This window comes from Anabas testudineus, chromosome 15 (assembly GCF_900324465.2).
Source record: "Anabas testudineus chromosome 15, fAnaTes1.2, whole genome shotgun sequence".
Classification (NCBI taxonomy): Eukaryota; Metazoa; Chordata; class Actinopteri; order Anabantiformes; family Anabantidae; genus Anabas; species Anabas testudineus.
Genome location: NC_046624.1, coordinates 17,084,149 through 17,106,049, shown reverse-complemented (window position 1 = coordinate 17,106,049; position 21,901 = coordinate 17,084,149). Strand labels below are relative to the sequence as shown.

Here is a 21,901-nt window from a genome sequence, read left to right as displayed (position 1 = left end):
TCTCTCCTTCTCCTCCTCCTCCCTTAAAGAGGAGCTGAGCTCAGGGCCCAGGAGGCCTCTGATCAGATAGATGTTAACTTCTCAGGGAAAATGCTGATAGCACGCTGGAGAATTCAGACGATCACCCCTGCCAGTGGATGGGAGGAGTGGAGGGCCGGATGAGCTTGTTCCTTCTGTTTACAGTATATAGAAGAACCGAGTATTAATTTTAGATGGCTATGAAAGCTACTGTAGTTTGGGCAACCACTGGAGTGGTGGAGGAGTGAGAGGAATGAGAGTAGGAATGGAGGAGGGAGGGTGAGAGCAAAGAGACAGGGTATTATCACTTTGTCTAGTAGAGGAGCATTGTTTGGCCCCTTGGCACACACAAGAACACACGCAAATAAGCAACACACACACACAAATATACACAGAGCACTAACGTTTATTTAGGCTTTTGATAAAGAGATTAGCTCCATCATCCTACGCTCTTAAGCTAGCCGAGGGGGTCCGTGTTCAGGAAATCCTGGCTTTCCTGACACATGAGCTTATAGGGGAACCTGGCTCAAGCAACATTTATGATATTAATACAATTCCTAATGGTCGGATTAAAATGATTTGGCCTTGAAATGAGGACACTTTGGTGAGGCTGCTATATTTTTGTGCCAAAAAATATAGAGAGGGATATAGAAGGTTAGTAAGAAGAAAGAAAAAGATGGAAACAAAATGAAGTAGTCACTGCACAAGCTGGGCTTTTTTTTTCTTTATTATTAGCCCTATCACAGCGGTTGGAGTCCAGCTTAAAGCTACAAACAGCAAAGTGCTAATTTTAGCCTCCAAAGAGGATAAGGATAAATAGCTTGCTGCCAGTTTGCCATATGGTCCCCTGCCGATTATATTGTGTCAGGAATATTTTCACCCCACCCCCATCCCAAAGATACACACACATTCACACAAACACAGTCACATTTCTGCTGTTTCAGCATTTATGATGCAATGAGATGGCTTTATCTCAACTTGTAACTATGATTGAGTAGTTTGTTTCCAAAAGGCTGTGTTTTATATTAAAAAAACAACATAAAATCACACAAATTGACTTACTAAGCAAATTTAAGACACATTCAAACATGTAAAAATGTTTTATCTGTAAAAGTTACTCAGTGTGTTTTCTTTTCTTTCTAATTTTCAGACAGGAAATATTTGTTGGCCACAGGTTGTGGTCGTTTTTATCCACTATAGCTTCCAGCTGCAAGGTAACACTTGACCTCTTCTGTAATCTCCTGCAACTTGGTTTATATTCTCACTTGTAAATGTGAGCCCCGTAGAAGAATAAAAATGAGTCTCTCGCTCACTCTCTCCATCAACACACATGCATATGTTCACATGTAAATGCAACTCACACTCACCACAGTCACTCTCCATTATTCTCTCACTCTCTCTCTCAAATTGAAATAATTCAATTTATGGACACAGTTCCAGACCTCCCTGGCTAAGACCATTATGCATGGAGCCCCCCCTTTTCTAACAAAAGAACGGCAGAATTTACCAGCCGGCTCGCCAAACGACACCCACACAAAGCCAATTTCATGCCAGGAAAACACCAGCAGAAACACCATTTTTGGTCAAAACCTGCATCCCAGTGGATTTTCTTTATGGGTTGAAGCTACTTTAATTTTTGTCACCGCTCGCTTTATAACCTTGATATAAGTATGCAACTCCCTTTGCTTCTAACTTTCAAACCAGGCTTCTACACATTTGAAATATGAAAGAGGGAACATCAGACTTCTTGCAATGATAAACCACCTTCCTGCATGATTTAGTCACAGATTTGATCCCTGTAGCAAACGCTGTGTTCATTTACATTTATGCTGTTGTGGTGACGTTGAACACGAACCTCTTCAAATATGTTGTCTCAGTTCGGGTGATGATGTTAGTTAAAAACTTAAAGGTGTGTTGTGAGCCCAGGTAACCTGGGATGCAGCAGGTTGGAGGCAAAGAATGTGAACTGGTCCAAAACTTGACCCTGGGCTGACCCAGTCCAAACATGCTGCCCCCTGAGGCCCCCTCCCTTTGGTCCTTTTGTCATTGATACCTGCTGTAGGGATTTAACTGAGAGATAAAGACCTCAGCAAGAGTTTAGAGTAAAAGGGAAGAGAGGTCTAGATAACAAATACCTGCAGGTAAACACAAGAGCAGCAGGGTGGGCTGCAGAGCACTATGGGTGCTTACTTTGTCTGTTTGCGGAGCAACACAAAGCATGCCACTTGCAGTGCACACGCTTGTGAACACATACATTTGGATGTAACCTGATCATCCTTTCTTGCTTCGAGCCAGTGAAACTCAAAGAGATGAGCTGGGACCGAGGGGATCCCTGAGATTGTCTCTAGTGATAACCTTTGGAGTAAAAGCCTGAATGGCAGTGTTAAAGACACACACACAAACACACACATTGCATTTAAATGTTGTACACACCAGCTCCCGTGGCCAGTCCCAGGTCTTTGTTCCACTGAGATTCTCTTAACCAGCAGAGAGGTCATACTCTTACAGGAAGTCACCCCCAGAGAGGGCTGCCTCTTTCAGGAAGCGACTTGGGGGACTGGGTGGCGAGCGCACCGGTATCCAAGGGGGCATATCACTCCTGTCCACATGGGCCCATGCTCCACAGGAAGTAGGCCTGCTGTAAACCCACTCACTTCCTCTTCCTCTGCCCCTGTCCCTAAAGCCTTATCAGGGCTGCGTATGGGGAGGCTGATAGGACTACAAATCCCCCACATCCCCACAACACCACATCCTGTGCCTATCGAGGACAGGCTGACAAGGAGGGGGACGAGGTGACGCAGCATTCGTTTGGAGAAAGGCTCTAAAAGGCTCATTTGATACTACAGCTTGTGAAATGGAGGGGTAGGCACAACAAAGGTGTAGATATCTTAAGGAAGGAGCCACTCAACCAGTTTTGTATGATATTCATGTATAGAGCATATATTGAAAATCAGCTAAAACCTTCAAATGGAAATGCAACAGCTCAAGAACCAAACATGTTCAGAGAGAGTAGGTAGTTGCTCAGATAATAATGACTTATCCTGTTTTCCTATCCACCCCTTCAGTAACCTGAGCTTATGGGTGCAGACTATACTTTACTCCTTCATAATACCAAAACCCCAAAAAAAGAAGAAAAAACACGCTCACTGGATGCTAATGCGCTATTATTAGCTTGTGCCACCGCAGGGTTAGCGTGCCAGTATTATCTAACTGCATGCTGCAGTTTGGCTGGCACTGATAAGTTAGCATGAGTGGGAAAATCCTTGTGTATTGTAAGTGTTTATCAGAAGCTGTGTCATGCAGATAGTTACCATGTGGAAAATGCATATACAGGAAAGAGTTGGAGATGTTAGCTCTCAAAAAAACTGGGAAACTTTAGTTTGGTTGTTGGAACTACACCCCAAACACGAAGAGATGATTACAGACTTAACAAACAGGTCGTTGGCATTGAAATGACACATTTCCACTTAATGTTAGTTAATTAAACTGCTGGTTTTGATTGGTTGGTAGAAGTAAAACAAGTTAGTGCGGCAAGATATAATTTCACTAAATGTAGCGCATCGTGAAAGATGCCCAGAATGATATGAGAGGATGTGTTTTCATGTTGACCAAAAATGATACCTTCATACTGCAGCTTAGTGAAGGGCTCCTGAAAGTTAAGAAAGTGTCTTTCTGCTGAGAAATGTGCATTTACATTCAGTTGGAGTTTAATGAAAAGGATATTTTGAAGGTTTATTAAAGGGTTTCCATGAGCACATCTAGTTTTCTCGTGCTGCGAATATATATTTTAACTCAATTTTACTCCACAACTATGTTTAAATAGGATGTTTTTTCCTATAGTTTAGCTGAAGGTTCCCTCTCTTTGTCTCTCATCTTTACTGAAGGACTTTGGGACGCCCTTCAGCACATCAGCTGACTTTTGGAAAGGACCGCTGTGCCATTGTGCTGTTAAGTGCTCTTAGCTTTTGTTATAGTCCTTGTCCTCTCTACCATCCCTTCCCCCCTTCCCCTTTTCTTCCATAGTCCATTTGACTCTCTCCCTCCCTCCCTCCCTCTCTCTCTATCAGCATTCGCGGTGTGCCGAGTTTAACTCGAAGCTCGATGAGTTGAAGGTGTCAAAAGCTATCTGAGAAACAGCAAAACAACTGAAAGGGAGAGGGTTGGGAGTGAGAAAGCCGCAAAAGAGGAAAGATTTGAGGAATCTTAGCATTTTGTGTGGGTCTGTATTTGTGTGTGATGACTGCACTTCACTGAGGTAAAGAATCTGTGGGCACCCCTCACAAGTGCTCCCATTTGAACTGAGTCTGGCCTTCTGTCTTCAGGTTGGAAAAAAAAAGAAAAATGCAACACAAAGGCAAGAGGGGAAAAATCAATAGTTACACAGCAAAAGTGCTCAACATGAAAGGGTGAATTCATCGCCCTACACTTTCATTTTAGCTTGTACCGTCTGTCTCTTTTCTCCCTCATTCGTTCTCTCCCGACTGATCTGGAAGTGGGAATAAAAGGCAGTCGCCGTGTGTGTGTTTCTGTGTGTGGAGGCACAGTGGAGTTTAATGTCGTGTCGGTGCCCTGCGCTTGAGGCAGTTTCCAGCGTGTCAGGCAGCCTGTGGTGATGACCCTTTACGGGAAAATGGCACAGAGAGAGCAGTCACATTTACACTGACATTTTTGCCATCACCTATGGCTATGTCAACAGGCCTGCACCCCCTCCACTACTCAGAGCCAACCGTGAATGTGCTTCAGCCACAACACACAGAAGCACAGAAACACTTGCACAGAGAAAATGACCATTAATAGAGTTGTAATATTCAATATTTTATAAAAGTGTTAATTACGTGGTCAAAAAATAAAATACCAGCACAGTTTCTCACCGAGTGCTTCTGGATGATCCAAAACTAAAATCTAACCTTGCGATGACATAAGTAGTAGTTGAAATGCATGGAAGATCATGCACAACTGCCTTTAGAAGAAACAGTTATCTCGAACCACCTTAAGAAGAAGCCACATAAAGCAAACAGACCTGAAGTTTTGACACTTTTAATGAACTTTTATTTGTTGTTGTTAGTTAAACACATTCCCTGTGTCTGGCTTACTGATCTCTTCCTCATCAGATCACCACAAATGAAATAATTGCTCCAAACTTGGCTCAGATTCTCACAACAAGAAGTCTCCAGTGTGCTTTAATTACAAATAACCATTGTAAATGACTCACCATTTACTGTCATTATTGAATCTGTCAGCGCTGATCCACACAACTGTCATCATTCAAAGTAACTGGCTTTGTTACGGCAAAGCACTTGTTATTTACTGTAATTACTTCAATGCAATTGTCTTTGATTACAGGAAGCAATTACTTAGCTCTCCCCTGATTGTTTACCTGGCAAGCCCCATTTTTTCCTTTTTGTAATAATGACAACTTTCTCTGTCTACCTAATCTGTTTGCTCATTGTACTGTAGCCGGTGTATGTATGTTCCACAAAGAATAATCTGTGCTTCAGTGTGAAATGATCCAAATGTGTGGGCTGTAGTTTGAAAAAGATCTGAAAATAGTGGAGTCTCACTGGCAAAGGCAGGAAGGAAAGTCTAGACTAGCCATATTGTTTTGTCAACAGCGCATGTCATTATCTGCAGAACAGGAGAGGGTATTTCTCCCTGTCTCTCCTCCTCCTCAGGAATAAAAGGGAGGCGAAACAGCATTGGTCACAGAGTGTTCTGTATTAGACCAAGTGTGTGTGTGTTGATTTAAAATACTTTTATAAACCATTATTGGAAAGTTGCTTCACGGACCATCCTAGGACAAGAGTGTTTGTGTGTTTGCGGTGCAGTAAAGGGAAAGACACTTTAAAAAATGTGCTCCTACTAGGGAATTGCATTGCAAGGAATTTGTCCGTGTTCATAGTATTTGGAAGTGGGATGGGCTCCAGAGCCATGCAAAGGGAACCCCCCACTGCCTGCAACCCCTGTTAACTCCCCCTCCCCAAGTCTAGAGCTTATGAATGGCCTGAATACAATAAACGCCACTTTTTTCTCCTCTCCCTCCCTCTTGTGAGCCCTTCTTTACCCCTCTGAGGATTTCTGGGAATGTAATGTATGTGTGTGTGTGTGTGTGTGTGTGTGCGCAAGTGTGTGTGTTTGTGTGCGAGAGGGAAAAACAGTGAGAAGAAGAGCACTTTAGTCAATGTACATCAGGATGTGTGTGTGTGTGTGTGTGTGTGTTTGGTGTATCATGTTTTGAGTGTGTGTGTACGTATGAATTTCTCGCCTGCCATTATGAAATGTGTGTATCCCATGTGGAACAGGATAGCAGGCCCCTGAGGCCTGGGCCTTGCCTGGGCAGCCAACCCAGAGTCATGTGAGCTTTCTGGGGTGTGAAACTCTAGGAGTGGCCCATGAGGGATCAGCTCCAGGTCACTCACACTCACAGTGAAAGACATGCTCGCTCTCTCTTGCGACAAATAGCCCTAAGTCATAAACTCCAAAGACCTGTCCTCACCCTTTTTTCTTCTCAGTCTATCTACGGCCTATAAAACCTTGCAAAAACATCTTGCAGTATCCTTCAAAAACGTTTGACCACATGTGACCGATTCCTCTCACAGGATCCCACTCATGACATCTGGCATAAAGCTAACACTCATAACCCTTATTCCTCAGCAGTGCTTCTATTAGAAAAAAAAATTATTAGAAAGCTAAATGTCATAATTCTCTTTCTTCACGCTAGAAGCAATGTTTCTGACAAGATCGCTATTCACAGATGACTGACTGGTGAATCTGTGGCTGTTAATTTGCCAGGCAGCAGAAAAATGGCTGACACCTCGGAATGGCACATGTGCCCGCGCTGAGGGGGCAGGTAGTACCAATCTCTCTGTCTTACGCTGAGAGATGGTTCATAATCAGATCATAACAGATTAGCCTAGATACTGCTTGATAATGTCAGGGTATGCCTTGAGACAGAGATGTGGAGAAGTGATAAAGATACAGGAGAGATGAGAGAAGGTGTCATCAGTTCTCACTAGTTGAAGAAGCCAATTGAAAACATCTAGAGTGAGGATATCAAACAATCTTATCCCAGATTACCTCAAATTTAACCATAATTAATCAGTGAAATATAATTTCCCACGTCCTATTTGATCTATAAAAGGGGAAAACTTAAACCCTACAGTAAAGATAGATAAGAATGCCTCAGTCTTACATCCTGAGGACTGTGCAAATATCCTCCATCCCAACCCCACACTCCAATAGACAGAGAGAAAGAGGATAGAGTAAGGTAATGAAGTAGGAAGGAGGGGAAGGCAGGAATGAAACATGAAGTGGCAGAAAGGCTTAAATAAAAGCCATCGAAGCTGAATGAGCATAGAAGTGCCTGTTTAGCAAATGCTAACGAAGCTAGTAGAATTGCATGAAGAAAGCTAACCTAGTTTTTATGTCATTATCTGTTTGCTCGCAGTGTGTGTGTATGTGTGCAAGTGTGTATTTGTGTATACAGCGTGTGAGGGGACTGATAAAATATTCCTTCCCTTGGTTGGCCCCGGGGCATTTCAACTGCCCCTGGCTCCTTCCAGTCACTGGCCTGCTCACTAATTGCCACATACACACACACACACACTCACACACACACACAACATTCAGGGCTTCTGTGGCTGAAACATGCATAAAGAAAGACAGAGATAGACACACATATACAGACGAATGCACATCCATGCATGCATTCTTTGCACACGAACGTGCACCCCCTCTGCCCTGCATTGATTCTCCCCTCCCCCTCACAGCCCCTCCTCTAACTAGTTGCAAAGACGTTGTCATGGCCGATCAGTGGCCCAGACCCAGAGTTGTGCCTGTGGCTTTTCCTCATGAGGAGGCTGGAGCTTGCTAGGCTAGCTTCTCCATGTTGTATGTTTCCAGCCCAGGGTTGAAGCCTGCTGATGCTCTTAATGAGCCTGGCAGCCTGTGTACAGAGAGTGACTGATTCATTGGCTGACTGGCTTCCTAGCTGCCTGGCTATATTCTGACTGATTGACAAGGCTGCATTGTGTCTGACTGGCTTATTGTCATTTTCACATATTTATTCGCCAGATTCTCACATCTCAGCTTCTTGACAGCGTCTGTCAATATGTTGTGTGCTGCAGTCATCAGACGATGAATGTCAAGTGACAACACTCCATAAGCCACTGATGTGTGTTGTAAATTAGGCCATTTTCAAAAGATCTCCCTGACTATAGAGCAAATTTTGGGGTAGCTATCGCTCCGTTGGTAGAACAGGTTGTCTATAAACCTCAGGGTTGAACCCCCAAGTAGCAGCGTCCTGCATGACAGCTCTCTTCTACAGCAAATTCTCTGCAGGGTCAATGAAGTATTTTGAAAGAACATTTTGAGCATCAAGAAGCTTCATGGTGAGATGTCACATCACACAGTGATTGTAATGACTCCTGAGTATTTTCTAGAGGTCTGTGTTGGAACAAAAAGTGTAGTAGAAGCGTAGTATGTTATTTTTCCAAACAGAAGCCTTCTGAAGAAAACAGACATGCTCTAATTGCATGAGAATACCACACATAGCACTCGGCTGCATTAATTTTGGAATAGCCTTTCTGAGAAGTTCTGCTTTAGTGTTAGAAAATGTCAGCTTCAAACTCCAAAATAGAGAAATAAATTATCTCCATTACAGTGGACATGGCCTGGCTGACTGTCCAATGTTTGATTTTTTTTCCAACTGATTAACCTCAGTCCTCCTCTAGTGGTTTGACTTTGAGCTTCCACTTCTCCCCCTCTCTCAATATTCCACAACCCTTTCTCAGTGTCTCTTCTTGCCCTCCTTCACCATGTCTCATTTGCTTTCTTTCCCGTTTTACCCTCCCTTTCCTTCACAAACTGAGGTAAGACCGTTGACATTTCCCCAACAAGGCTGCCAGACACAGCTTCAACACCTTTCCTGTCTCACCCTCACTGCTCTCTTTTCTCTTCCCTCACTTGCTGGGCTTAAAGAAAAGCAGAAATTAGCCCCAGACCTCGCAGAGGTGATTGGTATCAAATTGCAGTGAAAATGGAAATGCCAATAAAATTGACAGCCCTTTTCTAGCCCTCCTTCTTCCATTTCCCCTTCTAGGTAAAGTAAGTGCCTATAGGTCAGACTTACTTAGCTGTATTGGGAAGAGAGAGGAAGGGAGGGAATATTAGGAGGTGCTAGGGTTTTCCTCTTTGACCTGGGGCCTAAAACCTGTTATATCAGGGCAGTTTACTGAATTACAAATTACATTTTTTTTTATTCAGTGATATGAACTAGATGATAAACTTTTCCACATTCTGTTTCATTCTGTAGTCACTGCTTTTATACCACAAATCAAGTGAAGTTCCTTGCTTTGAAATACGGTTAATACAGTGCAGTTGTTACTGTACACATTCTGTAGCGTGTGATCAAGTGTTGTGAAGACTTCGCGATAAAAGTAGGTCCAGCTTACATGTGATAAAACTGTATTAAACTAGTGTGGACAGCACAACTAGAATCATAACATTTCTTGTGACAGTTTTTCTCTGAGCATCCACACTTTCTCTGCTTCCTTTGTGCTCTCTCTCTCCCTTGTGCCCCTTCTCTCTCTCCCATTCTCTTCTTGCTTCTCATGATTTCTCACCTCTTCCTGAGCCTGCCATGCTCGCCTACTCTTTCCCACTTGCATGCATACTCGTTCACTCCTTCATTCACTCACTCTCTCACTCGCTGAGCTGGTACTCTGGCCGCTCGCTTTCCTTTTCCCAACTCGCATGGGACAAACCCCTAGGTTTGTTATTGTAGGCTTTGCTGAACATGAGCCGGTCTTTACAACGGATTGAGAGCATTTGCTTCCAATGAAAATCTGGTCTAAGATTACAGGGCCTCGGCTCGTCTCACCCCTCTTTTCCACCAGGCAGAGAGACGTAGAGAGAGAAAGGGAGAGAGAAGACAGAGGGGTGGGTATATTTTTGCCCTCAAACAGTAGGAAGAAAAAAATCTCACTTGTTAAGCCCACGCTGCATTTGTCCAGAGCTAATAATGTAACTGAAGCCTGCAATGTGAGTGTTTTTAGACAGAGAGAGTTCTAGGAGCTGGGTGGACGGTGTGTGTGTGTGTAGTGCTGAAACGGTTAGCCAGTTATTCAATAATCATTTGGCAATAACTACTGTATATGAGTGTATAGTTTGGCATAGACGTGCGACTGAAAGTGTGTGTACGTACACCCAGTACATTAAACAGACTTGGTTAAAAGCACTTTAGCTCGACACATGGCTCTTGCCTGAATCCAACTTTTGACCTTTTGGTGATGTTACAGTAGCCCAACCCCACCACAAACTTTACATTATTAATGCGCAGTGGCTGGTGTTTGCATAAGTATCGCCCCATCTATGAAAAGCAGCCCCTCTTTTTTTTTTTTTTTTTTTTTTTAAGCCCTCCCCCACCCACCATAGCGTCACCTCCACTTTCACAAGAGGTTCATTAAAAAAGCCTTCAATATGTGTGCATATGTATCTCCTTCTGCCAGAACAGTCGGCGAGAGAGAGAGAGAGAGCAAGTGAGAGCTAGCCAAGAGTGTTGTTTCGTATGGATCGTTGAGCCTCTCTCTCCTAATGGTGTATATAATTCAGGTGCCCTCCAGGCATGCTTTCAGGAATTCTTTTGCCTGAGGTAATGGGGAGCAAAGGCCTCGGTTTTAGGCCCTTGATTATTCCATTGATGTGGCAAGCTGGAAAAAAGTCATCTCCAACCGGATTAGTGCCAACATCCCCATTAATTATCGATGAGTCGGGGGCTTAGGGTTTAGCTAGGTGCTGGGTGTCACCCTCTGCAACTTAGTGGAGTGCGGGCCCGCTTGAATGCAGTTATCTACTCCTGCCACAATGAATAGAACTAGAAGCTTTAGAAGTGCTTTGTGTGTAATCAATAAATAACTGCACAGCTACAGCGTTTTCTCGTTCTTTTTCTTTCCTTCCCACTTCAGTCGAGTGAGGCAGTATGGGACAAAAATCAGTGAGCAGCCGATGACATTTTAGCAGTGAGGGTGCTACTTGTTTACTGCGGCTCATGTTTCTTTTATGATGATCATCTTCATTGAGGGTTGCTTGCATTTTTGAATAATGATAATAACAATTAGACTTTTCATAGCCACAGATGGAAAGAACCTCTTTCTCTCCACGGAAGCAGTGTAGAATGCATACCGTAATTGGGTAGCTTTAAATATGTGCAGTATGTGTGTGTGTGTGTGTGTGTGGGTTGATGTTGTTGAGTCTGAATGCAGAGAATAGGCCTGTGGAGCATCTTCCTTTCACTTTTCCTCTCAGTGCTGAAATACTCTAAGCTGCCTCAGTGTTCCCCTTAGGTGAGGTTAACTGGCCTTAATAGAGCCTTATCGAAGCCCTACAGGTTGCTGTAAGCAGCCATGACGCCATTGTTATGAAAAGCAGCTAGCTTTGTTAGTGCTGTTTGTGCCTCTGACTTCTTTTTTTCCACCTATTTTCCTTTTATTTTCTGCCTTCCCCCTCCTCACAACCGCCCCTTTTGTAGTGCCGTGTTACTCTTTCCACCTCAGGTAAAATGGCAGAATGCACCGGGGCGACGCTTCAATAACTATTTTCCCCTCAGGATAATAAAGACTAAATCTCTCTGTCATTTTCAATTCTGCGCGGGCTTGGATGGGAGAGTGGGGAAATGCGACCTTACAAGTCCTTTGTGCTCCCCTTCTCCCTCTCTTTCTCGCAAAAAGATGCGAGCGCTTGCTGTGTTTTCAAGTGGCGGGGGAAGAAAAATGAAAGGCAGGGTTATTTATAAATGTATTAAAAATGAATGCATTTATGAGGTGCTGTTTTCCAGCCATTCTCTGCTTGCCATTGTTATGTCTCTATACCCCTCCGTCTGTGCATACAAAGCCCTCCAGAATTCCTTCGAAATCGTATTTATTCCCTTTGAACACAGAGGCACAACGAATGCAGGAAGTAAACAAACTGTGTGTCTGATCTTCGCTGTCTCTTCCTGTTTCTTGTCATGTGACAGGTGATGGCCTGGACAACAGCGTGGCATCACCGAGCACAGGGGATGACGATGACCCGGATAAAGAAAAGAAACGCAACAAGAAGAGAGGGATCTTCCCTAAAGTGGCCACCAATATCATGAGAGCATGGCTCTTCCAGCACCTAACAGTGAGTTGATAGCAGCACCATTTGTTCTCAGTTTCATATCACATGTGCACACTGAGCTTCATTTTAAAGCCATGTGTTTTCTTATTCTTATTCACACACACATACACAAAGTTTCTAACTTTGCTGCTTTTTTTATTCAACATAAAACACTTGCACACACACTCTCAGACACTGACACACTCCGTGACGGTACACACCACCAGAAGCCCTGTCTTTTCCGCAGTACATCCCAGTTTGCACGGTGAACACTTCAAAGACAAAAGCCTGTGTAATCTGCCGGCGATCACAGCAGCATGCTCTCTCGCTCCTCATCTCCTGAAACCGAATAAGGTTGAAGCCAAGGAGAGACGCCCCTGGCCACAGCTGCTGCAGATACATAGATGAACCTTATTAAGAACAAATCTGTCATTATTTAACAGATGCCTGAGATGCTGCAAAGTCCTGTGGTTTGGCTTTATTTTTACTCAATTATAACGGAGAATACCGATGTCGTTAGCACTAGCAGAGTGCATCACAAACTGTCTAAGAGCGAGGCAGTGTGGGAAAATATGTGTTTAGACACTAGAAGATACCATTGTGATCATAAAGTGGAGCCAACAATAAGTTGAATACGAGTTTCTATTCATTTAAAAAATAATCACTATCCACCAGCTTCTATTAGAATAGCTACATGTTAATTGCTAACATCTCTTACTACTTATCATAGGAAAGAAGGAAAAGAATAAATATTAAGTTGTTCACATATTGAGTTAATTAACAACTTGAGTTGATAGAGCATCAATGCTGTGTTGTGAATGTAGAAGTTACATAAAGATTAGAGGAAACAAGATTCTGATAGAACTTAAGCTTAAATATCGTTGAAGCTTGAATCTTTACTGTGTTTATTGTTGCACTGAGTGAGATTCGTGATTCAGACATTTTCGGTCTTATGTTCAGGAAACATGTTTCAAACTTGAGCCGGGCTTGCGTCACACACATTCTGCCTATGTCCGGAGTTTGTGGAGAACATGATCCAGTTGGGTTAAGTGGGTGTTGGTTTGAATTGCACAAATCAACAGGGAGGATGCTAGGAAAAGTGATTTGACTGTTGGAGTTTGGATGGGCTCCACTTTTTATTATATTACTTCTAGCCTGTCTTTGAAGTTTGGTTATATGCATTGTATGGTGCCTTTCTCTTTTTCTTTGTGCTCTGTTAATGGCGAATTGGAACTTTTATGGCATTTAAGCATAGACTCTGTTGTAAATAATGTATATTCATAGTATTTGGTCCACACCATCTCATATTCCTTCTTGTAATTTGTTACGTCTCCCTTTTCTAACTGACCCTCACCACCTCCTTCACAAACCACAAACTCTCCATCACCCTGCACATACACACCATCCCACATACACAGTAATCTCTCCTCCAAATCCCTGACCTCAACCCCTACGCCCCCAAAACCTTTGGGGCCACAGAGGAAGGTGTTTGAAACATACATACATCCTGTCTGTGGAAACACAGTAGAGCCACATATGAAACACACACACAGAGCAACACAACCACTGTGTCATATTACCCTATGAGTTTGGCGTATGGGAGGCTTCTGCACTGTTAGATGCGAAAGCATATAAGTGAGAGTCGGGGGAGCATAGGGGGAAGAGAGGCAAGGAGATGAAGTGGGGGACAAGAAGGATCCATCATCCATCTTTTGCCTGGCATCCTTCGCCTAGGGAAAATAAAAAGAGAAAGAGGAACTAAAACATTCACACATACAGGCACACAATGGCACATAGGATAACGGGCTTTATGGCACAGACCGAGAAGACGCTGCTGTGCTATTAGTGCAAATGTTTTCTAAAAGTCTGAGGTAGATTGAAAGGTTGATGGGAAAATGATCTCAGACATCTTTATTCTCATCAGTGAAGCCAAACAGCAGAGATGAGCAATGGCTTCTTCTTCTTTGTTTAAGAGATATGTAGTCTTAATTTTGAAAACCACTGGCATTAGAAATACTACTGTTGTCAGATAAATGCTTGCAGTGGTCCCATTTGTTTACATGAATCATTCTTTGTTGTCATTAATTTAATCATCAGATGTCTGTGCCTATAAGTGTTACACATGGCACCTCTAATGCAAAAGCATTTACAGTATCACTTACACCAGCAGTATGTCTGTCTGTCTGTCTCTGCTGGTACAAACAGAACCACAGATACCCGATACATTATCACCTGGCTGTCTTTGTTTCACATAGGTACAGTATGGACGATGTCAGGGCTCTTACAGATAGACACAATGTCAATTAGGCACACATAGATGCATGCATTCACACACATACTAATGAAAAAGCACTAAGGCGCCACACAAACCAGCATCTGGTTTTTACCAAGTTAATAAATAATGCAGTTATAGGACACTGGTGCACAGACAATAGAACAGATTAAACCAGAATAGAGTAGAAGTTTGGATAACCACCTTGCTGTATTTTCTGTTATTCACTCTCACTCCTGAACCCTCAGGGGAGCTCCCATTGTACCGAAGCGGAAGGGGAAGGTGGGTGGCAAACTGAGGCTGTGAGAGCACCAGTAGATGCCGTTCATCTGGCTGTTTTTAGGGTTGTTTTGAAGACATTCCTGCATCAGTTATCCATAAAGGATTCTGATTTTCAAAGTCATACTCTAGTAGGAAAAGGGAAACATTTTGAGGCTCAGATGGACATTTTTGGACATCATAAGCAGGCTGAGGATTTTATATATACAAATAGTAAATAAGGTGGGAGTAAGATGTGGGAATTTGGGAGGAAGGGTAGATAATAGCTCTTCTGCAGCACTTCTATCTGTTGTGTGATGATGGACAGAATGAGAGACATAGCAGTGGTATTGAATCTGTGACAATGACGACAGTTGCAGCTTGCAGAGTTCTCTCCAACACACCCAATGAGCTCATATGTTGTCAACAGTGCTTGTGGGACAAGTTCATCAGAAGAATTTGGCCGCTTTGACTTGGAGCCACTACAAAACATTAGCATTTACCGCCTGTCACCAATAGCCGAACCACGCAGCTCGCTGCCAGCTTGACATGCAGCTGCAAACTTGGTGGGGAACCAAAATAAAGGAGGGGGTAGGGCTTTTCCACTTGTGTTCTCATCTCATTTTGATGTTTGTTTTCCATTGATATTCTTAATTAGACATATGTTGCAACAACTAGCAGCCATTTAGTTTTATTAACTAACTCAATGAGACATTTGAAAGGAGAAAACCATAAAAATGCACATTTCCAATTGAGTGACCTCACCTTTATATTTCACATTGATAAGGGTGTGTTTAAAGTCAAGACATTAATTTGAGTCACCCTGATTTTTTTTCTAGACATAACGAAGAAATATTTAAGATTTAAAATCACCTTATAGGCGGTTGAGGTGCTCAGTTGCTTTGCTTTACCATCAAGAGACAAGCTTTGAGTTAAAGAAATATCAAATATCTCTTTCCTGCATCTCTTCTATTGTGCAGTTGGAATCCAGCCACCCCCTGCCTGCACCCTCCTTTCCTCACAAACAGTATTTTCTTGTTTAATTTAACAAGAAATGAGTAGTAAATGAAAGCTCAAGCCTCAAATCCCCAACGTGCCCTGTGCTCTGCTCTCCACTCCCCTATGAAAAGGCAATTTGTGAAATTATGTGATAGAGTAATTAGATGGAATTCACCCCTGCCTCTCTACTACACACACTACTCGTATTCCCGTTTAGATTGCTGCCTTGCTCAACTGAAGTGTGTGTGTCAGTGTGTGTGTGTGTGTGTGTGTGTGTGTGTTTGTGTGTGTGTTGAAAGGAAGGGCAGGGGGCTTTGGCATTCAGATTGTTAGCATCGGTATATTAGCTTGGCACACTGGGGCATACACATTATCGCTAACACTCCCTCATTCTGGCTCTCCTCCCCTCCTATTTGTACACAGACTCAGTGTAACGAGGGGCAGCCGTGATCGCAGCTCATAAAAGAAGCCAACCCGCAAACCTTCAATGAGCTGCTTTTTTTCCTCCCTCATGCTTTCTCCCCTTAAAACGTGTAAAATGCGCAGAGAGAGAGTATAAAAAATCCAACTGGAAGGCATAATCCACCGTTAATACAATTAGAGTCTAATTTAACCACTTGTGTACGCAGATGTAGCTGAGCTTAGGGAGTGCTGTTCCCCCCACAGCAGCATGCAGCAGGGGTTTTGAGCAGAAACAGGTGTGAAAAGTGATATAATTCATTTCTGCGCTGGTAGAGGAGGCCAGGAGCCTTGCTGTTGTAGGCCCTGGGTGGTGGAGGAATCCAGAATGGGAGAGAGGGGGTTAGAGGAGGAGATAGATGGATAGATGTAGTAACAGGCCAGATGTATTTGTTTGGGATTAAAAAGACACTGAAATGTATTGTCAAGGCAGTTCTCTAGATTGAAGGAGGGTGTTTATATTATACTACCATAGTACTCATATAAAAAGTCTTTGTACTTATTATTGTACGTATGAAAAATTAAAGAAAATCACAGTGTCAACCGATGACGCCGTCAGACAGAAACAGACCAGACACGTAAGGCCTCATTTAAACAAAAGAAGGGAGGGAAAGGTCGGACTTCACCATTGGCTCAGATGCCTTTAGTCTTCAGCTATTTATTGCTAAAGTCTAGATATATCAGCACCCTGATCACCTGTAGCAGCTATGACCCACCTGGCCTGTAGAGCTGTTATTCCACTAGTCCCGCAGGATGACAAAGGCTATGGTTGTCCTGTGATTGTTTGTAGACTTGTTTGTCTTAGTTATCCACTGCAAAAATTAAATTTCCCATGAAAAATTACTTAGTGGACCATCCAAGCCAAAAGGACGCCTTGTTATTAGCTTTGAAAGAAAAGACATGGGAGTTTAAAGGAAGAACATCAGCTGACTCTTTATGTGTTTGTGCTCATTTATTCATAAACGACAACAAAGACACGATGTCCATCTTGATACTGTAAAGTAATACGGTGGCCTATGTGGCCTGGTGTCTCTGATTAGGTCTTAATTCAATCTAAGTGGTAGTCAGAATCTTAGGCGCCACTACATTAGGATTTCAAAGAGGTCCTAAGAGAGGACAGACGGACAGATCTGCCAAAGGCCTGGCGTGACACAGTGATGAGACAGAGCGGCAGAGGAAAACAAGGGAACAAGTTAGTCTTATTTTCAGGATTTTTATTCAGTTTCAGATACTTTATCTCTGGGAATGGAATTGGCTTTGGGCTGTGTGTTTGTGCGTATGCATCTGTCTGTGAGGCCTAGTGTTTGTGTGAATGTGTGCTTGAGTGTTTGTGTTTGTGTGTGTGTGTGTGTGTACTAGGGCATTTGGAAGCAATGGCTTGTCCATACCAATCACAGGAGTGCTTGGTGTCAAAGAGTAGGCAGCTGCGTCAACCTGCCTACCCCCATTACACACATGCACACACACTCATACTGTGCCCCAGCCCCCACATTAGCCCACACCTTGTAATGAAAACATCATCAATTATCCCCCTTGACAGGCCCCAGGGACCAAAGGCAGACAGCTCTCTTTGGGGGCTTCTCTTTGTGGACTGACCCTCACAGACACACAGACTTGTTACTCGTGCACTTACTCTTGCAACCATTTCATGAAGCTGATAGGCTGATGACCTGTCTTTTTCAGGAGGACAGATAGTGGGTTTGGGAGTGCGAGATAGTGAGATCGCTCCATCTGGTGTAGGCGTAGGGGGCAGGAGGGGTGTCTGTGGATAATGGTATGGCCGGGGTGAGGATTGGGGGTTGCATCAGTCCTGACATGGACTCCTGAAAGGCCATCTGTTTTGTGATTGATGGATGGAATGATGGATGGGTGAGTAGATGAATAGTTGGAGGGATACAGTAGATGGGTAGAAAGACTGACGCATGGCAGATGTAGGCATGTAGAAGTTTGCAGGAATACAGTGAAGCCACCACATTTGACCATTGGCTGATTGAGATTTCAGCTGAATGGGTTTGATGAGAGTGTGATATGCACATTTTATACCGGTGGAGGAAACACTCCAGGTCAGGTCTTTCACAAAGTCTCTTAACATTTCAGAGAACCCGCTACTTCAGTGTGTTCTCCCACTTTCTCCTCACTGCTTCTTGTATCATTTTACCCCTCTATTTAAAAGCCCCCAAGGGCAGTTAACTTTTAATTCATGTCACCTTTGAACTTTTCCAAAATGTCTGCGATAGATCTAGACCAAAAGCAAGTTGGTGTGTGTGCGTGTGTGTTGGTCTGGCCTTAGTCGATGGGTGGGTTGGTGTGTTTCCTTGAGAATGTGAGAACTTTACAGACCCTCAAGGTCGGTCACAAGCACTGGAGGGGATCAGCAGTCACAAGAGATCTAATATGGCTCTCAGGAATACACACAAACACACACAGTTCACATTCACAATTCAGCCTTAGACTCTTCTTTTTAGTTTCTGCTTTAAGCATTTTTAGTTCAACAGCAGCCTTATAATGCAATGTGTTTAAGTTATAGTGATTAAATATAAACATCAGGGTATATGTAATAGCAATCTTGATTTCTCGATTAACTTGCCACCATTGTTGCCATCCCCTCCTTCTTTTCTCTTTGCCATTCCTCTTGTTTCTCTCTCCCCTCCCCCAAACCCTCATATAATTTCATAGTTGGGAAAGTATGAAACAGTTCAGTGTGTGGTTTCATTGTTGTACGTCAGAATGATTGATGGCTTCATGCTGAAGCTGTGTTTTCACACTCGTTCTATTTTTCATTATCAGCTGTATGTGATAAGTGTGTGCGTGCATGCATGAAAGTGTGTCTCCACGGTGGACAGAGGCCTGATAATGCAGATGTGCGAAATCACTCTTCGGTCTGGTACCCACTAATCAGTTTACAGTGATCTGCAAATCCAAAGAAGAGGCTCACTCTCAGCCCTCAAACACATTCCCAGATGCAAACATACATACAGGGACAAAAACACACTTTAACATAAGCCCTTAGTGGTGACGTCAGTGGCTGGGTGGGGTGTGGAGTTCCCCACCGTCACTGTGGTATTTATTGGAGAGTGAGTGGCAAGTTGACGTGTGGAAGAGTCGGGGAAAAATATTGTCATAAGTCTGTGGTTAGTTTGATGGAATGCTTCTATCCAACACTCAGAGATTAGCGACGATAGCCTCTCACTCTCTCTGTAAGCAAACACGTAACCTCTAAAATACTTGAAAACTCCTTAAACAAAGCTGTGGCAGTAAAATGTCCACCACCTTTCAAGAAACAGAGTTTAGCATAGCTGCGTGTAGCACGATTTTGTTCAGACAGTTATATATTAAGCCTGCTAAGTGTGAAATCACATTAGCGCTAGCTGTTAGCCATTATCCATTAGGCTGTGTTTGGTGATCCAGAGGATTGTGGGATCTTTTCTGGCTGGAGTCAGCAGCTCAATACCTTTTACTTACAGCAACTGCAGCAGCCTGCCCTAGATACATTTGGTGTGTGCATCTGTGTGTGATTGCATATGCACTTGTACTATTATTTGTGTGTGTCAGCTTCATGTGTCTTTTGTAAGGGCTGTGAGTGTGTGCGTGCCTTTGTGCTTTATTGCATGTGTGTGCTCGATGGATCCTGTGGCTTTGCCGTTGTGGTAATCAGTTCGCGCGTTGGCTGAACTAATTTATCAATTCAGTTCCTCCCACTTGTATTCTCTCCCATGCGTGAACCCTCTCTCTTCTCTCTCCACTCGGTCTCCCTCTCAGACAAAACATTTCTTTCTGAAAAACCGTAAGGGTTTCCTATCGTTTATGCATGCCTTCTGCCTCTCTGACTTCTCGCTCCTTCTCCTGCTTTCTTCCATGACTTCGTCTCAGTCCATTTTTCTATAACAGCTGTGTTGCCTTACATTTTAATGGCCTTGAACCATGATATCATAGCAATAGTGGTGCACTTGTGCTGTTTCAAAGGCATTGGGGAGAGTGCTATGATTTATAGATGAGATGTCCTGTGATATGTATCCATATCTCATCATTTTACCTCTACTCGTCTTTTTTAACGTTATTATTGAAGTTTTTGTACAAGTAGACAGTAGAAAGCTCATGATGCACTAGAGGCAGGTGGCATGGAAGCATAGCCATACGCTGGTTGTGTGTTTATATTTGGCGAGCTTGTCAAGGTCCCCCTGTGGAGGGTCATAGTCAAGTGTGTGTTGTAAGGGCATCTGTGACACACACACACACACACAAATATGCATATGGACATGTGTGACTGTTTGTTTGTGGTGTGTATATGTCTGTGTCCGGTTGTGTGTGTGTGTGTGTGTGTGTGTGTGTGTGTGTGTGTGTGTGTGTCCAGTGGAGTGAGAGAAATCATAGCTAGCAAACCAGGTGGTGAATGCAGACAGGCAATAACTCATGGTAGAGGAGTCAGACAGAGCTGAGGGGTGGTAGAGGAGACACAGTGGGAAAACACACTTTTCTCACTTTTCCTAGTAGGATCTTCGATGCTCATAGCTTTCCTCTTATTCATCTAAGTCTTCCAACACAGTCTCACCTTTACATAGAGTTACTACTGTTGGATATTTGTTGGCTTTCTCCATATCGTTCCCCTCCTTCCACTCTTTGAGGCGCGCTGTTGTGGTGTTAGCACTGGCAGAGGGAAGTGAACAGGGCAGAGGGTGCTGCTCACTTGTTTGTTACGACAGATTAAGTCATTGATTTGTAAAAGCGGTGCACTGATGGAGAAGGCCCTACACTGTTGAAGATGAGGAGAGAGAGAAAGCAATAGGGGGAGATGGAGAAAAGAATTTGGCTGAGGAGGAAGAGGCGAGGATATTAAAATTGAGGGGAAAGAGAAGAGTTGCGCGGAGGTGGAAGAAAAGACGAGAGAAAAGGAGATCGCATGAGATAGTTAAGCAAAATGCTAAATATAGAACAGAAGGATGGAGGGGGCGGAGATGGGTGAGTAAGATAGGGAGATGAGGGATGAGAGGAAGGAGGGAGGGGTGTAGGTGTACTTTGAATGACAGAGATGTCAGAGAAAGACAGAGGAGGGAGGTAGGGTGAGAAAGCTTCATATTTCAGTAGCATTGGCTGCAACCTCCTCCCCTCATATACTTGCCGTTCCAAAAAGCATAAGGGAGCAATTGTGAAATACCTTTACCTAGTTTCAGCATTCCCCCCAACCCAGGTTCTTTTCACCCCCTAGGGGCCAACGGTGAGTTTCTAATTAAAACGTCGGGGGCAAAAGGGTAATTATGATAATAACATAATAATATCGCTAGGGTTATTAGAATGTTCTGTGGTCCCCAAATTGCTTCCTCAGAGAGATCCGATTTCAATGGCATTACATAAAGTCAAATTTCCTTGAAAGTCAGGTGAAATGAAATGTATTCCCCCACGGTCGAGGTGCAATCTGAGAATATGATTCCCTCTTGCATGTCATGGACATGGAGTCTAAAAAAAGCCTTTTAGTATCTCACCACAATGATGTATCCAGCCCCCCTCCTCGTGTACTTAAAAGCATAATTTAGTTCAAAGGGTTTATGTGGTTATTAAGTCTGCTTGTTTAGTAGTTTTGTTTTGAAATCCCCTGTAATAGCACTGCTGCTGTGTGGAACAAGGGAACATTTGTTGTTAAGTTTAGAGATCACTGCTAAAATGCTAGCTCCAAGCACTTTAGCTTGAAGCTAGCTGTTTTCGTCAGCGTTCTGTGGTACCTGACTGGGATGAGGCTTTGTGGATCCCTCCTACTCCTCATTTACACAC

The 21,901-nt window shown here is 43.3% G+C and overlaps 1 protein-coding gene across 1 annotated transcript in view; it reads left to right on the top strand.

The window, feature by feature from the left end:
* Positions 1–21,901, top strand: part of LOC113158978 (homeobox protein Meis1) — a 73,328-nt gene that overhangs the window by 22,954 nt on the left and 28,473 nt on the right. The window contains exon 8 of the mRNA XM_026355409.1: positions 12,029–12,174. Within this exon, the coding sequence (XP_026211194.1) occupies positions 12,029–12,174 (146 nt within the window). The remainder of the gene's footprint in view (positions 1–12,028; positions 12,175–21,901) is intronic.